The sequence below is a fragment of the Danio rerio genome, chromosome 5 (assembly GCF_049306965.1).
Source record: "Danio rerio strain Tuebingen ecotype United States chromosome 5, GRCz12tu, whole genome shotgun sequence".
Classification (NCBI taxonomy): Eukaryota; Metazoa; Chordata; class Actinopteri; order Cypriniformes; family Danionidae; genus Danio; species Danio rerio.
Window position 1 is genome coordinate 24,265,001 of NC_133180.1, and position 12,080 is coordinate 24,277,080.

Consider the following 12,080-nt stretch of genomic DNA (forward strand, 5'->3'; position numbering starts at 1 on the left):
TCAATTTAGGTATGGACAACATGAATGGTGTGTATCCCTGCATTTTTACAGTGTATGCTATAAACAAGTAAGATAAAATCTAACCTGAAAGTATTCCAAGTCAGAATACATGAATTAAAAATGAGTACTTTTATGAGTTACTTACATTACATACTTTATAATAACAATAAATATAATAATTCATAATTATAAATAATTCATAATGAAGTTAGAAAAATACAAAATGATAAGAGCAATGCACCTTCTGAAAGCATCCATAACGAAGATAGTTTTTAAAGGTTTTTACAAGCTTTAATATTCCTGAAACGTCTGTGTTGCAGAAGAAAAAAAAAGTACAAAAGTGTCCGACAGTAAAAAGATGAGAATGCATGGGGGACATAAAAGAGCCTCACTCACTAAAACAGCAGTGTCTCATACAGGCCTGCAGAATTCATCTCTGAAATATCACTAATACAAAGCCAAACAAAACAGAGCAATCAGTTAATATACAAAACCACATGGTTGACCAGGCAGTAAGACATGCAGTAATACAGTCTTTCCATGATTCAGATTGAGAGAAAGAGAGAGAGAGAAATAGAGTTAAGACATAGAAAGAGAGATGAACTGAGCATATATAAAACTGTTCAGCATATCCAACACGTTCAATTCATAATATTTCCATACATTTGTTGACAGCACCTCTGCTTCTTTTTGTCAGTTTTCAGAAACTCTAAAACATTTTGCATATGAGATCTGAGGCTGGAATCAGCCAGGGCTCCTGAAATGGCTCTATACAGTCATGTCTGTTCTGTAAATATGAAAGGTTACTAAAACAGCCAAAGGAAAAAAAAAACAATAATAACTTGAGAGATTTGCATATGTGACATCATCGGAATAATAAAACACAACACACAGATTATGTGTGAGCGAGGGAGGGTGAAGCTTCCTCACAGTAATGACACATTAGGGTAAGGGGCCATTGCTATGGCGTGAGGTCATTGCTATGGTAACAGCAGAGAGCTGCCGCTGCGGTCAAACTTCTTGCCTTTTGAGAGAGCAGCAACCTGTTTCAACAGTTCTCGGTTCTTTGCCTGAGAAACGAACAAACACACAGTTAGTGAATAATATATACACCACCGAGGAAATGCATAGGCTCAATTTTAAATGCAAATGTGTACTTTGGTTCAGCATGATGCATCCAATTGGTGAAAATTATAGAGGCACCAATTGACTGGCCAGAAAAACAGAGTCATTAATCTATATTTAAGCAGTACTTGCTAAAGCAAATATATGCAGTCTCTTTTGGCAGATTGTGTTTACAGTGGAGTAGATGTCTATCATTTTAAAAACTCTGCAGATATTCCAATTAAAATCAAGATCAGTGCCTTGCTAATTACAAATAAATTGACCTATACATTGATAATTGATTCTTTTTAAGAGTTGTATTGGTGTATTTTAGCTATTTTTATGACTGCACAGTATGGTTGTATGGTTCATCATGTCTCAACCAAGAGGCAACCTCCCGCTCTCCCTCGGGAAGCCAATACAGAAGTAGCTGAAACTGCAATTCATCGAAATTCAGCTAGTCCTGGCTCCATATGAAGCAAATTTTAATTGAGCCCACTTTTAGAATGGTCAACTTTACAGCAGAAAAAAGGTGTTTACAGCCTGCTACAAAGAACGATTTTGGTTCATATAGCTAATATTACCCTTCATGACAACTGTGTAATTTTTTTATAAATCATTTGTTTCCTTTATATTAGGTTATATTAAGTTTGCATAATTAAGGACGTGGCCACTTGAGTGACAGCTAGGTCTCGCTGGTCACTTCACCACAGCTGACTTCGGCAGATTAGCCACTGAACTTGGTATATTCGTCATATTTTTGTGTTGTTTTATGTGGCTTTACACAGTCAGACGCCTTTTAGCCTTATTTCTTACAATTATCAGATGACATCGGATGCTGTGTGCACTTAATTGTGCTCACAAACCATTCACGTGGCCTCCATTGCCCATGTGAGTAAAGTTATACACTTATAAACCATCTCTACAAATGTTTTTGTTTCATTTAAGACTATTTATAATTTATAATGTTCTTTAGAGCTGTAAAGCACTCCAGAATCTGAAAGATTGATTAGCTGTAGGCTATAGAAGAGTCATCTGAAGCGTTGTCATACAGTTTTTATGCCTGGATTTCCTCAATAGCCTTGCATTTACTAACACAGACTAAATTTAAAGTGTTTGGAAGTAATTCGCTCTTTCCTCCCGTAGAAAAACGTCATAAGAACAATGCTTAGTGGCTCAATGTGTAACAACAGTGTTTTTAGAAGTCTAAACACTTCATTGATATTGTATACAACCAAGCACATGTGATCAGAACACAAACGAGTTGCAGGTAATAAAGTGTTAAGCGTTCTCCCGAAGTAATGACTGTCTAAGCCAGGTCCAAGCAAAATGCCAGCAGGTGTCTAGCTCCACTCACTCCCCGCCTCCTTTGTGTGGTATCCCACCGTGGGTATGATGACGCGCGAATAAAATGGCGACGGTTGGCCAGGCCTACTTGTAGCTTGTTTTGCAGTGTTCAGAAACCTATGGGTGACGTCACGGATACTACGTCCATATATTTTACAGTCTATGGTCTCAACGCTTCAGTTTTGCTCGGCTCACTATGCATTTCCATTGCAGTTTAGTACCACTTAATATGGCTATAGTTGTAATTGCTGTTCTTAAGCAGCGTCTGCTGCTGCAGACCATTTCAATATAGAGGGTTTGATGCCTCGCGTCACAAATCCAATAGACTTTGGTAGTGACAATTCACTCCGACCAATTGGTGATTAACACAGAACCCCTAGGTTTTTCGCGATTTTCTGCAAAAAATTATTAATATTGTGGTGGTAATTCCCAAAAATTTGCGGTCAATTTTGCGATTTAAAAAATGTGTGTGTGTATGTATATATATATATATATATATATATATATATATATATATATATATATATATATATATATATATATATATATATATATATATATAATAAAAAGGTAAGATGTGCATGCGATTTCTTATTTACCGTTTTAGGTAGCCTACTATGTTAGGCATGCAATCTGACATACATCATAAAAATAAAGCTTCTTTATTTTGGTCTTTTGTCAACACAAGATCTAATAGGGTACGATTTTACTTTCTCTTTCTCAGATTTCATTCCCTGGAGCATTTGACATAATGTACCTCACACAGTACACGCGTAAGGACTTCCCTTACTGTAATACACCTAAAACACGGATTGTCGTAAAACATGTCAAGAAGCGTTTTCTCTCGTCAGAGGCAGGGCAAGAGTTAAGCGAAATTATTTATTGATTTGGCACATAATAGCCTCTTAGTCATACAGGTAAAGCACAAATAATGTCCTTTAATTCAGTCATGTCCAGCAGCAGTCATCCTTGAACCAACATCCAACATTTTAAGCTGCTTGCTATTCTGTCTGTTCCATTGTTCTTTGTTAGATGTTTGCTCACACTTTCTTTTGCAGTCTGAAGCGCATCAAACATAAAACGCTGTATTACTCACTCGATTTGCACCACAGGATGTCTAATTGCATCCTTAAATTGACTACACATATAAACGACTCACTATTCATCCGCATCTGCCTACTGCACAGGCTGCAAAACAATTTACCCACTTTCATGTAATGATTCTGAAAAATGAAAGTGAAAACTAAATGAAAGACGTTTTTTCTCATTTTTCACAAGACATTAAAATAAATCATGTGCGCTGCATAGGCAAAACGTGCGTATGTAAAACAAATAATTGCAAACTGAAATAAATCTAATTTGATTATATATGGTTTGGAATTGCATGTTTTATGAGAATTTACATTTTTTGTGATTATTTAAATTAAAAATTTAGCAGGATCGCAAAACACTTGCAACTTTTGTGTCGTTGTAGCGTTGGATTCAGCGATCGCTAAAAACTAGGGGATTTGTTAACAGTGTGAATACAGTAGTCAGCATTTGAAGTGGATCATCCCTTTTCCTCAAAGTTGTCCTAAAACTATTGAACAACACGCATTCTTGTCCTAGGACAATTCTAAAAAAACATTTTTGATTTACTTTGAATGTTGACTACTGTACGTCACGTTTTGGTAATGGCACAGCTCGCTTGGTACCTCACTTGAGGTAGAACTAAAAAAAATACCAAGCATCAGGTATGGAAGACAATAGCAAGCATCTAAAACCTAAAAACCTAAAAGCAAGCATGTGTTGGATAGATTATAGTGTAAAGTGACCTGTTGCTGCTCCATGGCCTCTTTGTGCGCTTTCTCCATGTTGTTCATCTTCACCCGCATGTTTGACTCCTGATACTGAAAGTCTGCCTTCAGCTCCGTCAGCTGAAACCGTAAACACAATTATGAAATGTTCTCTGCAAAACTACTTAAGGACAGAAGTCATTTATTTATCTGCTGCTTTAGTGTGGTGCTGATATCATTTATGTCAACACCCCTTATTACCAAACATACCCTCATAGAACATTTCAAAGCAACTCAAGTCCCTACAAACTAAAGCCTCTGAAGAATCTTCAATGTGTTAAATTACTTTAAGCTTTAATGCAGCAAGCTCCTTCAAAGAAAGTCACAACAATCACTACAACAACAATTATGGACTTCTAGTAACGGCTCAAGTGTGATTATCTTCTCAGGCAGCAAATGGACTGTGAAGTGGGCAGCAGATCACAAACAGCAGGAAAAGCTTAAAGAAATAATTCTAACAATGTGCAAATTCACGTTTCTAAACCCATCCATTTCTGTGTACTATTTCGGAGAAAGTGAGTCATCCTGGACTAGCTTGCAGTGTCAGGAGATGACATCACAAATTACCTTCCTGTCTTTCTCAAGGATGGTCTGGTCTCTCTGCTGGAGCATGCGCTTCAGTGACATCACTTCCTCTTTCAGCTGGCTAATCAAGATGAAGTTATCCGTGCCTCCAGAATCCATCGATTGAGTGATTGAACTACTGGAGGGAAAGAAAGAGAAATGGCTTTAATATTAAAAGTAATGTGTCAACAGATGCTCCCTGAGAGACTGACAAATACAATGAACAGTAATTACCTGTCTCCATTGGATGGCTTTGTTTCTAGTTTGGGTTTTTTCTTTGGCGTTTCCTTTTGAATGCTATATAAGAGAACCCAATTACAGTCAATTGATCCACAAAACACACAAACACAGAACAAAGTAAAAAAAGTAAAAGATATGAATTCCACCTCTGTTTCCACAATCCCTGATCCTGCTCTGGACTTAAGTTTCCACTTATTCTGTAAAACACACATACAGAATAGCAACATTTTTATTAAGATTTCCAACAAAAAAGTGAGTAATTGTGTAAGAGACCATGCATTTAAAATGTCATTAACTTATGTTCTGTGGTATTTTATTATCTGTACTCACTTGTGGTGTGAACTTCCGTGTCTGTGGTGCTGATGATGGTGATGGTGTCTCTGATGCTCCTTCTCGCTGAGGGAAGAAGAGTTGGAGTGGGAAGAGCCGAGGCCTTTCCGTTGCTCTTTCGTTTTTTGGAGAACGCGACGATACGACAACGTGCATAGCCAACACAAGAGTTTCCCATCCACCTGCAGGACGAGAAAACAGACATCTATAGCTAGAGTGTGTAAAATTATTTTCATGTTCTTTAAATTCTACGGGGGCTGTTGAAGGCGCACTTCTGATTATCCGAGGAACAATATTGAGGGGAAAGCACAACACTGGTCTTGAGTGCAGTTACATATCACTACGCTGAATGAACAGTCAAAATTTGAATATAAACTGAACAAATGGCTGTGGATGAGATGATTAAGGGAAATAGTCACACAAATATAGGTTATTCGGTCAGAAAAACAGTATACTGCTGTTCCACTAGGGGTGGGAGAAAAAAAATTGATGGTTCGTGATTCTCTCTCAAAGGATTCTGAATCAGTTCTCAAAAGTTCTCAAATTAGTTTGATGATATGGGACTGCGCAGGCATGAGCTAGAAACAGCCGTCAGGCACATGTGTACACTGCCGAATTCGGTTCACTTGGAATAAAGAAGGGCCAACTTAAAACGCATCGCATCATATTCCTGCCAGATCAAATTGGATTGTGATTACCAGAATCAGAATGGACCTTTTCCACAAGATGGTCACCATAATCTTAAATCCTTGGAGAAAAAAAAAAAAAAAAGCCTGTATATTTGTGTATTTACATATGTATTATGTAATCTTTGCATCAAAGTACGCAAAACAAATGACCACGTGTGGGAGGCGTTTCTATTGGAGCATCTATGGACAGGAGAGTAAATTTGATGTTGCATTATAAGTTGCGCACAGTTCTTTTCCTTCTACTCAAAGTCTTAATAACACTATCATTGAGTTTTTCTTTTATTATTTGAGCAAAAAATGTAAAAAAATAAAAATAAATAAATAATAATAAAAAAATGTGTGTGTATATATATATATATATATATATATATATATATATATATATATATATATATATATATATATATATATATATATATATATATATATCACTTCTTGTCCCAATTATTGTGCTATAAGTTTACCCAACTATGAGGACTTCTGCTACTGAGAAACCTGGAAATGTGAGAACGATTCTGTATTGCTCACACTTAATTCACCTCTAAATGAAAAAAAATAAAATGTTGAGAACATTTCAAAGATTTTAAAATGGCAAAAACAAAATAGTGATAAGTTATAAAGTTAGTCTAAATGCAGTTGTAGGTTTCAATTCAAGGTTAATGGGCAGAATAATGATAACATGGTTGGAATATTTTCAAGGTGAAGTGAATTTCTGTACCACCACCACCAGCTACATCAAATAGATTTGTAAAAATAATATTTTCAAACAGGTCAACCTTCAAAAAAGAAAGACAAAAATCCTTAAAAGACATAACACCAAATGTTTCCGTATCACGAAGGAAGCAATAATGGCTGAAAAAGCTGTTAACATTGGTGGGAGCAGTGGGCTTTAATGATTCATCTGTTTTTGTGCATAAACAACAGCATTTGTCTAGTATTTAATGACAGCTCTAATAAACTCCTGCTTTCAGTTGTGCTGAAATCTGGAGACAGTGACTCTTCAATCTGTCAGAGAGTGGTGAATCACATCACACACATACAGAGTGAGAGAACACAGCCAGAGAGTGTGGAGGAGTGATACGACTGAATAAGAATGTGCATGCGTGATTGGTCACCTTTCTCCTTCCCTCGTCCTTCCTGTCGAAGGCACACTGCTGCTTGCACTGCTCGCAGGTTTGTGGAGGGCCGTACTTCTTCTCAGAGTTGGTGCAGCGCTGACATTTGGTCCCAATGAACGCAGCAATGATGTTACAGTACTGACATGGCTTCGGCTGGTAAAAGAGAAGACGATGTTAGCACACAGATCTGTGGGGTTTACAATTTTTTAAACATGATGTCAACTTACTGTTCCAAACTGTTTGACATTCTGTGCGCATTTCTTACAGATAGTGTTGGTTTTGCTGAACGAAAGGAAAGATTTTGCATTAGTGCAGGCAACATTACAAAGAATAAATTAGCAACAATTTAAAATTAAATCAGACATAATAAACTTTGATTAGAATATAAAACTCTCAAACTTTAAACAAACAAAAAAAAAAAACTTATGAATTACTTTTTATCAGGGGCGAATATGCAGGTGTGACTTTAAGACACCTCCAACTCTTTTCTTTTTTTTTTTTAATGTGAATCACAATTGCAAAGTCTGCTTATAACATGCCAATTTGGACTTTTGTTGTTGTTAATTTGCAATTTTTTTCAAATGCATGGATGCTTGATTAGAAGATATGACAAGCAACTTTGTTTGACAAGCATGTGTAGTTTCCTTCAATGCACTGATTGACAATGTCTGCTCATAGCTAATAGACAATTAGTGTAATAATGACATTATTATTAGATAATGTGCATTTGTATTCATCACCATAGTGAAGTATTAAAGATTACATGCTTTACTTTTTTTTTATAAATATCTATGTAAATGACAGCTCCTACTCAGTGGTTAACTTTTTCTACTTTACAAACTCTCCACTCTTCAGTCCTATTCTACTCTAAGGCAATACAGAAATGGAAAGTGTGAGCTTGATGTTTTCTTTTTGCAAGTAAAAATGTCTTTTTCTAAACTAAAATATTTTCAATTTAATACGTTAGAGGTTTATTTACAATACAATTTATTCATTACAATTTATAATACACAAATGCTCACCGATAATACTGAGGTTAATAATGTAATGATACTAGGCATGGGACGATAATCGGTTTCAAGTTTTACCGCGGTTTTGAAAAGTCAAGGTTTTAATACCACTAAAATGTTCTGTTATACCGTTCCTAAGATATATGTAATTTTTATTATGTTTTTTATCTGTTGTAAAGAAACCCGTGTTTTTGAAAATAATGAAGAGCAGAAGTAAATGCTTTATTTAACCTGACATGTTTAATGTTCCAAAATATTATTAATGCTTCTTAAAATAACTTTTGTTTTGTCTTACCCAGACATTTAAAAAGAAGGTATTTTAGAGCATTAATCACAACCCTGTGATACTGTAAATCCTGGGTATTTTATCCAAGGTTATTATACAATCAGCAACTTATACTGGCCCATTTCTAAATGATACTGAGCTTGTTTTGAAGCGCATTTGTTTTCTAAGAGTTAACAACAAATTTTCAATTCATCAAGATCAGATGTCAAAGTGTAAACATGAAGTGCTCTGTAAAAGAATCTGACGTGCAATTCTAATCAAAAACAGCATTTGTTAGTCGGGTGACATTTATGCCTACTGTATAAAACAATTTATTATTAAAATTGTGACATTAGATCGTTTATTAAACTTACATTAAGCATTTAGCACACGCTTTTATCCAAAGCAACTCACAGTGGTCAGCATACACTTGGACCCGTGGGCTGCCAGGGAGCAGTTGGTGGTTCGGTGTCTAGCTCAATTTAATCAAGTCAGCCTTTTGAGGATGGTGAGCGTTGGCTATTCACTCCCAACACTCAATTCAATTGAAGTTTATTTGTAGGGCACTTTTCACAATAATTATTGTTTCAAAGTAACCTTACAAAAGGTGCACATTATTGCACTACAATCAAACTTGGAAAAGTTAAGGTTATTAGTTATCACAACTTTATTAGTTACTAATAACTTTAAATAGTATCTAATAGATTTTAAAAGTTATTGTATATAAACAGCATGCCTGCAGTTATATAGTATATAGGTGATGTCTAGTTGTTCAATAAAGTGTATTAGGTCTATGCGCTAAAACACCAACAATTCCTGCCAGTGTTGAGACTCAAACCTGAGATCTTTGGATTAAAAGTCCAACTCCCTAACCATTAGGCCAGAATCATCAACCTTCATTTTAGCTATGCATTAAAAAAGTAAACAGCTCAAATAAACAATCTAAATACTGCTCTTAGACATGTGGCTAGTGCATGGATGTATTAGAGGTCTTCTCAGCTCCTAAAATTCAACCCCAACCCAAATCACTTCTTACCTGAACCCTAAATGATATACTATATTTTTAAAAGAAAAACTCAACCAGTGACAGACCAGATTTTGTCAATGTCATTGATGTATGCTCAATGTCTGCAATACCGATATCAGTCAAGGAAAGTGCTGTTGATTAATTTGCCCACATGTCCATTTTTTGATTATTTGATTTTTGTATTACTTTATAATACTGACAGCCTGATGGATACAAGTTATCTCTATGTTTTAAATTTTGACAATAATATTAAACAAATAAATGTTATAGTTTAACAAAAAATAAGCAATATCTTCAATGATAGATTTTCTAACGTTTTCTAATGTCTTCAGTGCTGTTTAGCTCATCTTCAATGAAGAGATTGCAAACGCAGTAAAGACATTTCCTACATGAATACAAACTGCAGTGAAGAACACTGAAAAATGCTGGGTCCTTCATGTTGTCCCAACACAAATCGATTAAGTAAACAAAATCGTTATAACAACTTTAGGTGGATTGAAAATGAAACAATTAAGTTGTCCCCAAAAAACTTAAAATGAGTTAAATCAATTAAATCAGTAGTATGAACAAGCAGCAACAGTAACTTTTTTGAGTGAGTGGATTTCCAGATGAATATGTTGAACTTCTGTGTATAATTTCAATTGTATTTTTCAACTCTACATGCATTTCTCAGAATCCTTTAAAGACCAAAGCTCAAGTAGATGCTGAATTTCGTAAATGAACTCCTCACTCAAAGCGCAATGCATTCTCTGCCAACAAGGTGGATATTTATTGCAAAGAGACACTCAAGTAATAGGATGAAATGTTTATTTTAAATCACTCGAGACCCGAACCTGCTAGGGTCTCAGGTAAGAGCTTGGGTTTTCAAATCCAAGTTGACCCGTGAGAAACTCTAATCACTGCACCTATACTAAGGTACTTTAAATTCTTCAAATACTTTTCTAAGGTGTTTCAGACTGTGTAGGTCTGAATGAAGATCTTTGCAGCGTGTACATTGATTGGGGCGTTTACCAGTCACTTCGGTTAACGTACAAGGAAAAATTATTTATTCATTTGTTTATGTTTCTTACCTTTCCTGCTGAAACTCTGACCTGCAGTAGGTACATTTTACTATGGGATGCGCAATCCGACATTCCTGAGGGGGAAATAAATCAAGTAAAGATATGCTATAAACTTAAAATGTGCTTTAAGATGTCTCAAGATAAGCATTCAGACCTGTGTCCTGTTTTAAAATGTGTATACAAAGCAGTGCAGCTTAACTTAGTCCAGAAATCATGTTACACGTATGACTAGTGGAGTGTATCTCGGTGGCTTTATGACAGCAGTGGTGTTTAACTTAAGCTCTAAATGCTTCTGCCGTTCACCGTGAACGCTTAGATAACTCGCTGAGCTGAAACAGGACACTGTCTTCCAGTAGAGACTGTTTAAGCTGATGTAAACAACAGTATGTGTGTGCATGTGCGCGCTCTCCGCTCACCTTGCAAAGCTGCTGGCCCTGCGACAGCTCCTCGAACGGGAACCGCTGGTTACACTTGGTGCAGGCGTACAGGGCCGATGTGGCCATCGCCAACCCCGCAAACACACAAACACGACTACTGCTAAAATATAACGACACTCAATGCGCGGACGACCTTTAACACATGCGACGAATATAGACCTGAGCTGATTCAATCCCAATTAAAACTGCACTTAATCCCGATAACTAGAACGAGTCCAACCATCTAAAACTGCTCTACCGATACTGTTATAAAAACATTAGAGACTACAACACATGACTAATACTACATATATGGTTATACGTAAAAAGAATAACTAAAACCCTGACTTCATATCTCGGTATTTCGGCTCCTGATGAGATTTTTTGCTTTCTCCTTTTTGTATCTCAGTCGACGCACGAACCGGATGCGACCTGTGACTACAAAGGAAAGACGTAACTACCTATCAGGAGCCAGCGCCGGTGGGCGGGAAGAAAGGTTTTGAAATATCAAGACCAATCAAAGAGTTCGTCCTTCCCTTTTTAAAACTACGTACGGCTTTTTCGTGACGCATTAAGTGATGTAAGGAGCTCACCCTTTCTTATAATTTCGAGTTGAAACTGTAGAGTCCGACTGTAAGAGGCTCCATTATGGCTCAGACAGGAAATCAGAAATTTCTCTCCATGGAAAAAGATAAACCCTAAAAAAAAGCGCTGTAAAGAAAAACTGTAGGTCGGTCGAAGTTTAGATAGAAGCGAGTTGAATGTATTAAAAACATTTTTGTTATTTGTGGTTTTTATTTAAATTACAAAGGTGATATTTAACATAAAAAATTAATTCACTGAAGAATATTTATTTCAGAGATGACGAAAGCCACAGAGTAGATGACAAACAACAGAAAAATATAGGAATCATTGCGCGCACACATTTTCCTTACTCAAAAATAAGCATATATCACTTTTAAGCAACTAAACGTTCACGATGAGCGAAAATGAAAATGAAGTTTTTTATTGTATATTTTTGGATGGTAAAATATAACTTCATAAAGCGAACTGTTTTTAAAAAAATGATAATTC

At 36.0% G+C, this 12,080-nt stretch overlaps 1 protein-coding gene across 2 annotated transcripts; it reads right to left on the reverse strand.

The window, feature by feature from the left end:
- Nucleotides 1-269: 269 nt before the first annotated feature.
- On the reverse strand, nucleotides 270-11,442 carry fam76b (family with sequence similarity 76 member B). Of its 2 annotated transcripts, none has more exons than XM_009301288.4 (10): nucleotides 11,007-11,442; nucleotides 10,600-10,664; nucleotides 7,455-7,509; nucleotides 7,225-7,380; nucleotides 5,421-5,602; nucleotides 5,237-5,287; nucleotides 5,085-5,147; nucleotides 4,854-4,986; nucleotides 4,266-4,367; nucleotides 270-1,070 (listed from the first exon to the last, which is right to left on the reverse strand). In XM_009301288.4, the coding sequence occupies exons 1-10, from the start codon at nucleotides 11,091-11,093 to the stop codon at nucleotides 981-983; spliced, it is 984 nt and encodes a 327-aa protein (XP_009299563.1). In that variant the 5' UTR covers nucleotides 11,094-11,442; the 3' UTR covers nucleotides 270-980.
- Between the last annotated feature and the right edge of the window lie 638 nt (nucleotides 11,443-12,080).